At 42.0% G+C, this 15,503-nt stretch overlaps 1 protein-coding gene across 1 annotated transcript; it reads left to right on the forward strand.

Annotated features, from left to right (window-relative positions):
- Positions 1-1,185: 1,185 nt before the first annotated feature.
- On the forward strand, positions 1,186-12,257 carry NUP43 (nucleoporin 43). The gene is made up of 8 exons (XM_063124555.1): positions 1,186-1,329; positions 2,148-2,270; positions 4,582-4,659; positions 6,289-6,457; positions 7,404-7,539; positions 7,680-7,831; positions 9,555-9,677; positions 11,514-12,257. The coding sequence occupies exons 1-8, from the start codon at positions 1,210-1,212 to the stop codon at positions 11,726-11,728; spliced, it is 1,116 nt and encodes a 371-aa protein (XP_062980625.1). The 5' UTR covers positions 1,186-1,209; the 3' UTR covers positions 11,729-12,257.
- Positions 12,258-15,503: the final 3,246 nt, after the last annotated feature.

Raw genomic sequence — 15,503 nt, forward strand, 5'->3', positions numbered from 1 at the left:
TGTCTTGAAATGAATTCAGGGAGTTTCCGGATTACCACTCCCCCCTCCCCATTTTCACAGTGGTAGCGTGTTTATCCGTTGCCGCAACAGAGTGTGGCACCTTAAAGCCTAACAAATGTATTTATTCTGGCCTACACTTTGTGGACATTACACATCTGATGAAATGGATTTTCACATCTGATGAAATGAAACCGCATTTCCCCAGCCCTCCATCTGTAATATTTTCCCCCGTTAGGATTGTTTGTATGTTCTCCTCCGAGCCAGTGTGCAGTTTTGAATGCTGTGTGGATTGTGGTTGCGGTTGCCTAGGGCAGGGATACAAAAGTGTTTTCGGGGGTGTGCGTGGGTGACGTCACTGGGCGTTGCCTTTCTCCATCCTGGGAGAAAGGGACCGAAGACAAGCGAAAAAGCTCCTCTCCCCTAGGTCTATTATTATTATGATTATGATTTTTATTTATTTATTTATTTATATAGCACCATCAATGTACATGGTGCTGTACAGAGTAAAACAGTAAATAGCAAGACCCTGCCGCATAGGCTTACATTCTAATAAAATCATAATAAAACAATAAGGAGGGGAAGAGAATGCAAACAGGCACAGGGTAGGGTAGGCCCTTTTGTGTCTTTTAAAAAGTTATTTCCTACATCTTTCTCAGCAGTGTCACTCATCTGTGTTTAAAAAGAAAACAAAAGTGGATTACACTAACGAGGATATATTTTTCCCACTCCGTTACATATATTTTTTATGCAGCAAAAAGAAGCATAAAGAACAGTGCAGTAGTGGTAAAATTTGAAGTGCAGGCGCTCTTTATGACAGTCCCCATAGCCACACCCCAAGGAGAGTCTTGAAAATTCATCCGTATCAATAAACTAGTTCTAACTAGTTCTTAGCTAGGCTAAGAAATAACAGGGGAATCTGGTTGGCAATAACAGCAACAGTGCTGCTGCTGCTTCCCTATAAACCCAGGAAACGGAGGATGGGGAAGACAGAGCCCGCCCCGCTAAAAGAGTTTCTCGCAGTAACCCCCAGGAATCCAATCCCTCTATGTAAGAACCGCGCCTTTCTCTGAGCGGAGCCGTAATCATCTAGGCTTTTGTCCTCCTAGCTTTGCCGTCTCCCATGACGCGCGTCAACCAATCGAGAGGGGCGGCTTGAGAGCCGGCGGTGATAGGGTGGTGACGGTGGGAGCGGGCTTTCCCCCGACCGGCATGGAGGACGTAGTGGCCAAGTACGTGTCCCAGAAAGTCAGCAAAACCCGCTGGCGGCCCGTACCTGCTACTGCTTTGCAGCCTCCCGAGGTCTTCGCCACTGGCTCGTGGGACAACGAGGTAATTAATGCCTGGCTGCCTCGTACCTCCTTCCTTGTTTCCACCTCGATAGTGTCTTTCTAGCCTACCCCGCCACACAAAGGGTCGCCTGTTCTTCTCAACACAAACTACCTTGGGAACGACGGCGCGCTACCTTCTCGTCTTATTTTAGATTATACACCTAGGTTCTCGGCGACTGATCCGCAATCGTAGAACTCCTTTCACTTAGTGGTCCGTGGAAATCTCAGTCTCAATATTTTCGGAGTGGGTGGGTGGGAGAGACTAAACCTTTCTATTTCAGAGTGATAGTAAGAGCATATATAGCCATTTTCATTTAAGCTTGTATTTTTGTGTGCTTCTGTTTCTTTAACTGTTACCTGCTCTGTGGGGACTGACAGGATAATCAGTCAGAACAGAACTAAATTCAAAATAAAACAAAATACACCATCCGTAGCATAGGTGTGGGGTTGGGGGACCAAAAGCAATGGACACATTCGTATTGAGCTCTGCTTTGGAAAAGTAGCTTAATAGAAGCTTTCTGTCTGTTTGCTCTGTCACCACAGTTGTCCCAGTAGATTACATGATCTCAATTCAATGTTTATATCCTTTATTACTTTTGTGGTGCATGCAAAATGTAGCATTCTGTGCATACCGTTAATACCGATCTGTATGTGGATTATGATATAGTAACGTCATTAAAATGTTTTTGAACACTTTCTTTGACTGACATCTTAAAATGAAGGTAAAACTAGTACATATTGGTAGTGACGAACAGGTTTCTGAGCAAGTGTGGTTTCTTTATCCTAGTGCAGGAGTTTGTATTTCTTGTCATCTTACAGGAAAATAAGATTTCCATTTGGTCTGTTGGAGACTTTGAAGGCTTGGACCCAAATGAAGAATATCATGGAGAACCACATCAGCTATGTGATATCCAGCACAGTGGAGATGTTATGGATATGCAGGTAAAAGTGCTATAAAAGAGCTTTTAAGAGACTGCAAGGCCAGTTAGAAGGATGTCTTCTTGGAGTCTTCCAAGTATCCAGTTCTCTGCCAGGCTGTTGCTAGCAGGGGAAGAGGAGTGACAGAGGCCTCTAAGCCCATCTTCAGGAGGAGTGGGGCTGTGGAGGCCATAGGATTTTCCATATCCTGATCATTCTCCTCTCCTCTCTCTGCCCACCAGAACGCCTGCTTTTTTACTGCTATGAGGTCATCCGAGGCCACTTTTGCAAGCACCGCATTTCTTTCCACAGTGACTATGAGGGGGTGGGGGGAGGGATCGATCTATAAGTCCCGCTCCTGAAGTCATAACAGTGTCTGACAGTGTTTTTGTGAACTGCCCAGAGAGCTTCGACTATTGGGAGGTATAGAAATGAAATAAATAAATAAAAAATCTATGGAGGCAATCAGAAAAAATATATGGTTACTGGGATGCTTTTTAGGAACCATAACATTACTCTCTCAACGTTTAAAGCAGAAGTAAAAACCAGAGTAAAAGTCAGCAGAGCTATAAAGATTTAAAAACACAATAAGCCTTTTTTTAAAAAATCCTGAATGACTAAAGGCTTCAGGGAATTAAAAGGTCTCCACCCATTGGCCAAAAGACCACAATGTAGGTGCCAAGTGAGTTCCACAACCGGGGTGCTACCATTGAAAAAAACTCATTTGATGGGAGTACAAGGAGGTCCTCTAAATATTATCTTAGGGTTCAGGCAGGTATATATGGGAGGAGACAACACTTCAGGTAACTTGGCCTCAAGCCATTTAAGGTTTTAAAAGTTAAAGAGCACTTTGAGTTGGGCCTGGAAAAGGACTGGAAGCCAGTGCAAATCACAAAGCAGTGGCATAATGCAATCATCTTGCTGCCCTATTTTGGACCATCTGAAGTCTCTAGTCGGTTTTTAGAGGCAGCTCCACATATAATGCACTGCAGTAATCCAAACAAGAGGTTACCAGAGCATGGATTACTTTAGCTAGAATCTTTCCAGATTGGGTCATAGTTGGTATATGAGCTGAAACTGATAAAAGGTGCTCCACACCATGGAGACTACCTGTAACTTGAGTGAAAATGCTAAGACCAAGAGAAACCCCCAAAACTACACACCTGATCTTTTCAGGTGAGTGCATCCACTCAAGAACAGGTTGACCACTACTCAACCGGGTAGGTGAACCACCTACTAATAGTACACCCACCTTGTCTGGATTGAGTCTGTGTATTGGTCCTCATCCAGTTCATTACTGTACCCAGGCACTGATTCAGAACACCCATTTGTCTCACCTGGATTTGATGAAAAGTAAAGATAGAACCTGGGGGGAATCCGCACGTCGTAACGAGACCACTTCTAAGCGACCCCAGTGCAGCGTGAAAGCGATTGTGTAACTTGCCTTTGGAAGAGCTGAGGAAGAGACGTCTTTGCTGCCGCCGCTGCCGCCACCACCCACAGACCTCCTTGCCAAACGGCGAGGAGAGCTCAGCTGAAGGAGGCAGGGTTGAGAGCGGAAGAAGCTCTCCACCCCGCCTTCTTCCCCCGAGCTCTCCGTCCCAGCCGGCGAGGAGGTCTGTGGGTGGCGGCGGCGGGAAGGATGTCTCTTCCTCAGCTCTTCCAAAGGCAAGTTACACGATCGCTTTCACGCCGCACTGGGGTCGCTTAGAAGTGGTCTCGGTACGACGTGCAGATTCCCCCTGGGTGTCATCTGAATATTGGAGACACCTCAATCCACATCTCTGGACAATCTCCCCTAGTGGCTTCATTTAGGTGTTGAACAGCATGGGAAATAAAATAGAGCTCCACAGCATAATTGTGAAAACACAGAGCAGTAATCCCCCAGGATGGCCTCCTGGAATAGGGCACCGAAGTTGGAACGGAACCACCAGAATGGAGTATCACCAACAGCCAGTCCAGACAGCCTATCCAGAAGGATAGATTGTTTGATGGTATTGAAAGTTGCTGAAAGGATCCAAGAGGTTAAATAGAGTTGCAGCCCCCGTGATCCTTTCTTGGCAGAGGTCATCAAACAGGACAACCAAGGCTGTTTTCATTCCAAAATCAGATCTGAAGCCTGAATGAAATAGAACTTGATAATAAGCTTCATACAAGAGTGTCTAGTGTTTTTGTGTTAAGGAAGTTGCAATGTACTGCAGTTACCCTGATGGGAAAGGAAGCTTCTAATTTGTGGAATTCGGAAAACTTATGTATGGGACTCTCTCATTATTTGTTCATGAAATAGTTAAATATTGATTTGCATATTAACATGCTTGAGGTTTTTTCCCCTTAGTTTTTGGAACAGGAGAGAATTGTGGCTGCTTCATCCACTGGAAGTGTGACCATATTCCAGCATCATCAAAGTAATCAGGTAAATGGTTTTGTTTTCAGCTACTCTAGGGCTGCCAGTCTCAAGAATAAACAAGGCATAAGGAAGTTAACTGTTAATATTTTGAAAGATTAAAAATATATATTGTCGAACTGATCAGTTCTTACCCTTCAGCTTGCTTGGCTAAAACTTGATTAAAAGTCTGGTGTATCACTTACTGGGAAACTGGTCTCTATGCATCATTAGAAATGTTTTCTGGGATTTATATCCAACAGCTCTTCAGATTTGTGAATGAATTGCAGCAGTGAAGGTCTTCATTACTGTTGATATGTGTTAGCTGAATATATATGAATGTTGACAAATTCTGCATCATACAGTAATTTGCAATTCTGACTTACCATTGATCATAGTGGAATTTGATTCTGAGTAACTCTGTGTAGAATTAGGCTACTCAAAATGTAATATTCTATACAAATTAAAATAGTGAAAAGATTCAATGCAAAAAACCCAAAACCTGCAGGATGGTTTGAGAGGTATATTTGACAAGCTGTTTTCCTAGAAGAAGTCACCTATGTTCAGTGACTGCAAGGCACTGACATGTAATATTGTGGACTAAGATGACTCCCCTGAGAGAGTAATTGGCTTCAGTGGCTACGTAAAGTCGCTGAAGCACTGAATATAAAACTTAATTTTATTCCATGTAGTTTTACTTATTTAAATTTATAACCAGACAATCCTAAAGGATAGAAACTACAAACTTAGCAGACACACACGATTTCAACTGGATCTCTGCCTTAGGATAACTAAGAAAAGGGGAGGGGGGAAGTACAAATCTATTAAACAACACAGGTAGTCATTTAATATTATGATTCTCTACTTATATGATAGTTAGCCCAGCTGTACAAAAACGGCTTCTGAATATGTATCAATAGACTTGGGCAGCCCAACACTTATCAAGTATCCTTGGCAAGAATATTGCAATTGTTAGGGTATTTCCACAGTGCATAGAAAGCAAAAATTTGAGGTACACACAGAGTCTGAAAATCTGTAGTTACTAAGAAACCTGGAAAATGGAACTCTTCTACTTCTTTTCCTTGAAACACTTGCAAAGCATTTTCCCACAACAGTTGCTATTCAGCAAATGGGCTGGCACAGATGTGATGGAATTTTGGCCTGTGAGATTCCTGTCTTTATACTTAAAAACCAGCATGTGATTGAATGTTCAAAGGATTTATATAATAGCCATGAATCTGTCCATAAAAAATGTCTAAATCTCTCATGCATGGTTCTTCATACTTATTAACAATCCTTTGGAGCATGAGGCAGTAGCCAGGAATATGTGTCTGCTTGCACATTGGAAAGAATACTTACCAATTTTATGCACAATGCAGATGGGAATCTTGAAACGTTTCTAAAGTTCATAATTATCAATTCTGTAGAATTTTTGGTGTAAATTTTTATTTATAATTCTCATGGCATTCTTACAATACTCCTGGGAGTTGGGTTGGACTGAAACAGTTACTTTCCTAATGCTGAGACTCAATAAACCTTTGTCTGTCTGAGGGTTTTGAACTTGGGTGTGTGTTGGAGGGTGGTGTTTGACTTCTAAACTTCAGACAGTACACTTTTCACAAAGAATCAAAGAGCCAATCTTTTTCTTTTGTCATTTAGACGCTCTCTATTAGCCAGAAATGGGAAAATGCACATTACTATGGTTCATCCTGTGTGAGTGCATCATGCACTGGGGTCATCTGCAACAGCCCTGACATTTTTACTGTTGGTGAAGATGGCAGAATAAATATGTTCACAGCTGATCACAAGGAAGCTGTACGTACTGTAGGTAGGTGATTAAGACTCTTGTGCTCAAGTCCAAAGCACTTGCGAACATATTGTTATAAAATTCCTATTAGACTCCTTAAAGGGTTCAAGATGACAGTGAAATCCATTATATTTGCCTGGGAAGTCATTGTAGCATTCCTGCAGTGCCAGTGTATTACTGCCATTTTTATGTGAACTTAAGCTTGGGAGAAATCTAATTTTAGAATATATTATAGAGAATATAGTATAGACAATTGTAAATCACATTCTAGAATTTCATACTGATGCATGTTTACAATATTGCTTTATAAACCCATGCAAAAGGGAGGAAGATTCTTTATATTTGCATACATCTATGGATATTGTGTTCTTGAAAAGGATAACGACACCTAATTCGGTTTGAGTTAGTTTTGTATTCAGAGCTGTGTTCAGTGTTAATGAAAGCATATTTACATGATACCGCACTAAAATTGATAAGGCGAAACAGAAAGTTAAAGCAGCAGACAAGATATGTATCTTAGTATGATTCTTTGCAGAAGAAGCATTGAGTACATATAACATCCAGTGAATTGCTCTCCTTTGATCGTAGTAGAGCTAATTTACCAGTGTACACTTTTCATGGAGGCAACACATTTCTCTTGTACCCTGTAATGTTGACAATATGCATTTTAAAATTCAATTTCTAACTGGGTTCTTTTGTGCAATTAATTTCTAACTAGGCTCTTTGCTTAACGCTATATTAAAACATCATGTTCTCTAGGTGTGGAGAATGTAGGGGACAGAGGAATAGTATCTTACTGTTAATGAGGGTATAATAGTATGCACAGGTGGTCTCTAGAATGATCAGTCTGTTTTTAAGATATATTTGCTCACTGCATTTCTGATATGCAAACAAATCATGCTTGTTAAGAGCAAGATATTTTAAAACAAAATGTTTGATGTGAATGTTTTTTTCTCATTTCTCTTAGACAATGCTGATAGCAGTACACTCCATGCAGTGACTCGACTCCGCACAACAGAGATCCTGACAGTCAATTCCATTGGTCAACTAAAAATATGGGATTTCAGGCAGCAAGGAAATGAGCCTTCACAAATATTTTCATTGTAAGCACTTCACTCTCAGATAATAAGCACTGTTAACTCTGAACACTAGATTGCAGCTGTATGACACTCAGTTCAATTAGTACTTTGTCCACAGTTTTTGTGGAGTTCCCCTCAAAATGTGTATTCCTTTTTCTTTTTAGGACAGGGGAAAGAATACCACTACATTGTGTTGATAGGCATCCCAATCAACAGCACATTGTAGCTACAGGTAGCCAAGATGGAATGTTAAGTATTTGGGATGTAAGACAAGGCAGCATGCCAGTTTCTTTGCTAAATGCTCACGAAGCAGAATGTAAGTACCTAAACAAACAAGTGTAATTCTTGGGTCTTTCTTAATGTCATGATAACAATTAGGGGAAGGATCTGCACATGAGCACTGTATCTGTGCCTCGAGAGAGCCCCAGAGGGCCTAACAGAGCTCTCCTCCATGGCACATGTGAATAGAGTCATGCTTGTGAGGTCTGGACCCACTTCTCGTATCCCCCTCCTATGGGAGGCATGCACAGGTCTCCCGTTCGTGTTATGGTGTGAGTCCATGTGTGTTTGCTCAGCAGTAAAGGACAAATAGAGCTCCAAACCCTATGGGGATCATTCCAGAAATTGTGCTTGTGTGGGAAATGACTCTATCCATACATTTCAGCATTTACCTGTTAAACAACTCACCGAATTTACAACTGTAAAAACAAATAAATTCTGAGGAAGGTGTTACCAGATATATGTCTCTCTACATGTCTGGAAACTATTTCTCCATGTTTAGGGAATAAGCCCTTCAGAAACATGAGTGGGGGAATTGAGCTCAAATGTGCTAGGGGAACAGTTTTCTAGTCCAAGTGGAGTTCTGTTTTGTTCTCCCAGTGGACGATGCGGTCTATCCTGAAAAGCTGGGCCAGTAAACAGCACTTTCCCAAAATACAGAAGAAAATTATTTCGGGACATAGATTAGGTAGCAGAGTACCCTCTTATGAGGTGCTTATAAGGGAGCAACAGAGATGAGATAGAGCTTTTGTAGAAAAGGAGTTTTATTGAGAGAGCATAGCAAAATGGCTGTTTTTAGAGTCAGGAGGGGCAAGGGGAATGAGAAGTGAGGCACCATGAGCTAAGGAGGCTGTGCGGTGATTCTTCAACATTCATAGAAGAGAGTTTTCCAAAAATTAAGTAGTAAAGTTAGTAGGCGAAAAAGAATTTTAAGTTTCCTTATGTGCTATCAGATATACGAAGATGAGGGATGCTTAATGTTGGCAAATCCAAAAGAGGCAGAAAGATGACATCCCTCACCATGGTAACTCTTTATTGTGCAAAGTTCACTGGATGTGCAGAAAAAGGACATCTAAAGATTGGATCCCAGGTTCAGTCAGTCTACATTTCGCCCAGAAAGACCTTTACTGGAATCACCTAGATTCCAGGGGTTCAGAAGTGTAAGAATGGGCACCCAGCTAGGAGCTCTAAAAACTAGTCAGTCTGGGTGTCTTCCCTTGGAAAATTCCTCACTGAAGGTGCATCTGATGAAGTGGCCCATGTCCACGAAAGTGGATCCCATAATAAATTGGTTAATGTAATTTATTTATTTATTGCATTTCTATACCGCCCAATAGCTGAAGCCACAAGACAAGATTCACTTAATTTAGGGAGTTAAAACCTGTCATAGTTTTAGAAAAAGACTCACAAGAGAGCAGCATGGTCCTGAAAAGTAAACAAAAAGAAAAACTGTTGTCTCTTCCAATAGGTGATATGATTGAATTAGGAATTCAATTAAGCACTAACAATTCCAAGAAGTCCATGCCAGTAGACAGAGGGTAGAAACACTCCCTCGTTGGTGTGTATTTTGTCCTAGATCTTGCTAGCTAACTTTCCAGACAAAATGGAGACTTAAGCTAAGGTGCTTGTAAGGGACACACAATGGAGGAATACTGGCGTCCTGCCAACCACAGGATGAAGTGTTAATAACTGTCTAATGGAATAAAATATTCTAAGTATGTAAATCATATAATATGTTTGTCATGTGCTTTCTTGTTTAGTGTGGGAAGTGCACTTTCATCCTTCCAATCCTGATCATCTGTTCACTTGTTCAGAGGATGGTTCTCTGTGGCACTGGGATGCTTCCATTGATGTGTCTGAAAGAAAATCTTTTCTTCATACAGGTAAAATGTATTTCAAAGGTTTGAGTAGCTGACTGAGCATACCTGACGATGTTGGCAGACGAGGGTGAATGAAGAGGGGAGGGGTTGGGATAAGCAAGTACTCAGTGAGCATTTCCGATGTGGCTGCATTCCTCTGTTTACCATTAGGGAATTCCTCTAATGTTGCAGTGCTTTTAACTTGGCATTTTTTGTTTATTTCTAATATGATAAGCCCCTTGTCAAATTAAGATAGTGGAATAAAATTTGGAATAGTTTATATTTAAAGTTCAAAAACTGGCCTGATCCTCTTTCTTCTCCCCACTCCCATCTGTGCTTGTGTGTCAGGAGGATATCCTTAAGAAGAGCCGTGCTGGATTGGACAAAAGACTTATCTAGTGTAGCATTCTGTCCCCACAGGGACAAACCAGATGCCTTTGGGAAGTCCACAAGCAAGACATGAGTGCAATACCCCCCACCCCCATGTTCCCAGCAACTGGTACTAAGACACATACAGCCTTATACTGTGTTGGCTGGAAACTTCCAAGTGCATGAAGGATATGGATGCATATATTAAAATGTTTGTTATACTAATTTCTCATGAAGTGAGAAGGCAAGCACCACAGTTGAAATGACTTTGGAGGTATAGACTGGGTTCGGACAACACAATAGTCAGTGGTTGCTTAAATAGTCCACCATGTTGTCTGGCGAGCCTTTTCCATGCAAGTTGGTTATTTCCCAGAAATAATCATTGGAAGTAATCAACGGTGTGCAGAATCGACTATCTACACAACCATTAATTACTGCGTCTTGCAGCGGGCCCCATTGATTTAGTTCACTTACCTACAGAGTCGTGAGGCAAGAGTGGCAGAAACCCCTGCTGCTCTTGCCCAGTGGGGCTCTATAGGCATGTGTCTTCCATCCCAGGAAGCACATGGGGAGCCGCCAACTGTGCCGTCCCAGAGTGGGGTGCTGTAATTTGCAGCTCCCCATGCACTTCCTAAGACTTGCACGTCCCATCCCTGGATGGGTCAGGGTGCCCCACTTCCCGGGACATGCACAAATGGAGATCAAGGCGGAGGGGCATAAAGATCTCTCCTGCGGGTGCAACATCCAACCATGGGAAAAATCCGCCCCAATATCCATTTGGTTATCAGGGAGGAAGGGTATATGGATCTCGCCTGCGGCTGCAGCATCAAGCCATGAATGGATTTCTCCCGTGGCTTGACGTGTGACAGCTTCCTTCGCCCCAGTCACTAGCCACCACTTTGTGTTGGTCGAAGGGGTGGTGATGGATGGATTTCTCCCTTGGTTTGTGATGTGATGTCACACGTCAAATTGCAGCAGAAATCCACCCCCCCCACACACACACCCCTTCTTGCAACACAAAGTGGTAGAGAACAGGGATAGGGGATGCAAAAATCTTTCTTGCGGCTTGAGAATGGGGAGGGTGGGGGTGCAAGCATCTTGACAACCACCCAGGGACAGGATGCCCCATTAGAATCCCCCTTTGCACTAGGTCTGGACATGACATGAAGGGATTCTCATGGGAACCAGCGCCGCTATTCAGTGGGGAGTGCAGAGAGGGGTTGGGGTTGGGCAGTAGTCAACCATGTGTTAATAGTCAACTCCATGGATAGTTATTTAGGGGGTACTCCCATGACGACATAGTCATCCATGGAGTTGACTATTGTGTTGTCCGAATGCGGCCATAGAGTGTATTTCTGGAGGTTGGTGGCAAATAACTCAAGCATGTTTTCTATCACATGGACAAGTGTCAGTCATCATGTTTAATATGTGCTTCTGACTTCTGAATTTAAGATTAAAAAAATAACAACTTATTTCTGTGTTTGTTTTTAGGTGGGAGAAGTACGACATTTCTGCCTCACAGTGCAGCTAATCAATCTGTAATAAGTGCATGGTTAAGCAATGATCCTACTAAAGACCGCATGGAGATTACAAATTTAATTTCAAATCCAACATTATCTGTTAATAGTTTAGATATTCTAGGATCTTGTCTTGTATATGGAACAGATGCAGAATCTATTTATGTTAAGAAAAACCTCTTTGCATAAGTTCATTTCGCTAAATAGGTTTATTTCATCAAAAAGGATTCTTCAGTATTTAGAAGAATCAGGTGCTAAATACTGGAAGCTGCACCATTTTGTAGAGCTATTATTAAACTAGGGACATAATTTGGAATGGCATACAACTCATGTTATAGCTTTATTCCTTTAACCATGTAATTCTCACATAAACAAATTGGCATTTCATTATTGTTCATAGGTTGGTTGCTCCTTTTTGTAGTAAGCTATCTAAAGTTAAAAAAACACACAACAAAGGATAGGGTGACTACTTTACCAATTCTCCAGTAACTATAATAAATGAAATTGAAGTGCAGTTGTTGTATCAACTTTGGTGGTGACAGGAAAAGCTTGCTTATGGGATTTTTTTTTGATAAAAATGCTGTATGATAGGTCTAAGATACTTCTCATTGATGTTGGAAGAAAGTATAATGTTTGCAACGGAGAACAGGAACAGTCTCATTGAGTATAAAATCCTGTAAAATATATATTGCAGTAAACCATGAAATGTATTTAAGAGCAGCTTTAATGTGCCATTGGTTATATCTAAACCCTTTCTGCATCTATTGATATGATCACTATTTGGCCTCTAATATGGATTTAATTTGTAACAGCACCCTGTTAAATAAGAATTTGTACGTGCAAGTAAGCCTCATGGATTTCAGTGGTGCTTATTTCTGGTTAGGTGTGCTTAGGTTTAACTGCTTTTTTTAATTTAAAAACAACAACAACCAAACTGTTTGTGAAATTGTTAAGAAATTATACACTTCATATATTAATGAGAAACTTTTCATATTTTTATTCAAATGTCACTAAAGCTTGGTGGTTTTTTACTGCCTTCAAAAAGCTAGCCAAACGCTCTACAACCTGAATATCCTACTGAGCAATCCTAAACTTGCCTCACACTTATCCATACACCGAGGGGAAAAGCTGTCAGAATCTATGCCTGCTCAGCCTGAGAGAGAGAAAGTAGTGGAAAACCAACACATCCATAGTACGGTATCCCTAGAAATGCTGTTACAGCCCAGTATTTGGGAACTGTGCTGGCAATGATGTCCAAATGCAGCAAAGAGGCAGAAAGAGCCAATGAACCCACAATGAACTGGGTATGCTCCCAGCACACACCCCTACATCACTGCACTGCCGGAATGCCCTTGTTCTAGTCCTATGGCTCACTCCATAAAGTATGCGGTGTGGGAGGCATGAGGTGGGAATTCAGACTGACCGAGGGAAAGGAACAACATGCTCCATTTAATTTTTTTTATATGCCCAGAAAAATGGTCATGTCATAGCCAAGAGAGGTGAAGCTCCAGGCTTGAGCCTATGCTTCAAAAGCTCCTGATGCTAGAGTTGATTTTAATCCAGAAGATGAGGTCACTGTAAGAGAGTGGGGAGGGGGCCACACACCTGGCACAATCAGCAGGAGCAGAGTATGGACCAATGCTGTAGCCCAAGCATGGGCTAACCAGCCCCATCTGGCCCATCCCCTCCCTGTCACACCAACCACCCTTTATTGCCTGATAGGCCAGCCCTGCCAAGTAGTAGTCTATTATGAATTTGATCTCAATTTATTCCTTCCTTCTTCTTCATAAATATTTGCAATATCACCTATCCTACTTGTGTACCCTGGGAGGCCTGTCTCTGTAGAGTGTAGGGAACCTGAGTCAACAGAGAAATGAGGCCACTGTCCTTGCCTTCCTCTTTGGAGTCTCATACTAAAACCAGCTGAAGCCAGATCATACTAGAGTGAGGGAAAGATATCCCTTCTACCGAAAAGAAGTACACATGGGAAAGCCTTTATTGTTAAAGCTTTGGGAATAGATCCTGCTACTGGATGTTTGTACCTAGAGTTCTGAGACATGTTAGCAATGTGCACAAGTTTCCGTGTATGCTTGGGAAATATTATAAAGTGCCCTTTCTCTACTGGCCCTGCCATTAGCAGAGTGATGCAGATGACAACAGGGTGTCATGAAAAGTTTACAAAGTGTTAATTTTTGTATTCCCAAGGAGAACTGCTTGTGGGGTTTTCTGTCTTGGAAACTAAAATAACTTAGCCAATCTTGGGTACTATGTACCTGGAGAGAGGGAGTGCCACTTGTTGTTCTGCCCCAGGCAGGAAAATATTTAAAGCCATCCCTTTCATCATAGTTATCTCTCACTCCACTCGGTGATCCTCTGTGTGTGTGCAGGCAACATGAGGCCTGAGAGATAGCTCAGATATATTAACTGAGGGTCTCCCAATGTGGGGCTTATATACTCGTGTGCTGTGAGTGCTGAGTTGCACCATATTTTATGCTCTGGCATACTAACATAACTGGGACAGGAGGTGGTGATAGTAACTATTTTTAATTTTCCCCTCCCATTGAAGTTAATGGGAAGAGAATTCCTTATACCATGTCTGGGGCTGGTGTGAAGTTCTGCCATTGACGTAGGTGTGGCCATGAAATGAAGGATTTTAGGATTGGAGGTATGTGTGCTCCTGCCCAGTCCACATGTGTGTCTGACCTGTTTACTCCCACTCCACTAGTATATTGATGACAGGGCTTCCACTGCTTCCTAAAGCCAGTAGTGCAGCTAGGTAATTTTAGACGTTGGACTTAACATCTTACAAACATGTATACTAGCATACAATTAACAGTTATCCCCATCCCCATCCCCATTCTATGCGTTACAACTGCTATTATATTCCTGATGTGTTAAAGCAAAAAACAACTGCCCAAAGTGAGAGAAATACTCTGAGCTGTGTATAATTTCATTTCAATCAAATAATAGCATCATGATTATCAGAATATAATGCTGTCCTGAGGCTAAAGTCATTTACTTGGGATTAAGCACAACTCTGATGCAGAAAAGGATACTAAATTTTAAATGTAAAAAAGAGCATCTGTAACCCAACGGACATGGCAATTACCCACCCCCAGCTATACAATGAGAGAGAAGGATGCATTAATCTTAGTGGGTCCCAATGTGCCCATGGCGGCGTAGAAGATGCTGATGTTTACCACTGGGGGTGGGGAGGCTGGAGGGCCTTGGACTTTGGCCCCAAGTCCAGTCCTAGCTACATCGCTTCCCAAAGCCATTCAACTGGAGAAACTTGAATATAGGATTGTGCTCTTATTTATTGAATGTTATAGCTGCCTTAGAAAAACTAACATTGTTTCTCTTAAGGCTTTGTTTTAAGGCTGTTCATACACAAGCATCTGTATGCAGGATTCAGTCTCCTAGAGCAGAGTTACGGAGGCTACTTAAAGGGTTTCTACTACTGTAGCACGTTCCCATGCACTTTTCCTGGAGAGCAAGTCTCCTCCCCACCCGTGGTCAGTAGTATAGGGCTTTGTCTCAAGCAAATAGGATTTCAGCCGAAAAGGTAGCTATCGGGCAACGAGGCTCGCCTGGCGCCAACATCGTTATCTTTTCGGTGCCAGGTCACAGGCATTTAACAACATATGCTGTTTTTAACGCACCCCAGAATAGCTGTTTTTTTATAAGAATACTGTGTTTTTATGTTTTCAAATTTTGTATATTTGTTTTAATGTTTACTGTTTTTAACGTTTGTAAACCGCCCAAAGAGCTTCGGCTACGGGGCGGTATATAAATGAAATAAATAAATAAAATAAACCGCATTACTCAGCGAGCCCCGAAGCTGCTGCTGTTGTCTTCTCCCGGCAGCCTATTAATGATGGTTCTGCTGGATCCTTCTCGCCACCGCAACTGGCTTGTCTGCCTACGTGCGCAACCACTTTCTCTCGCCTGCCCACTCGTTCAG

This window comes from Elgaria multicarinata, chromosome 4 (assembly GCF_023053635.1).
Source record: "Elgaria multicarinata webbii isolate HBS135686 ecotype San Diego chromosome 4, rElgMul1.1.pri, whole genome shotgun sequence".
In the NCBI taxonomy this organism is placed as follows: domain Eukaryota; kingdom Metazoa; phylum Chordata; class Lepidosauria; order Squamata; family Anguidae; genus Elgaria; species Elgaria multicarinata.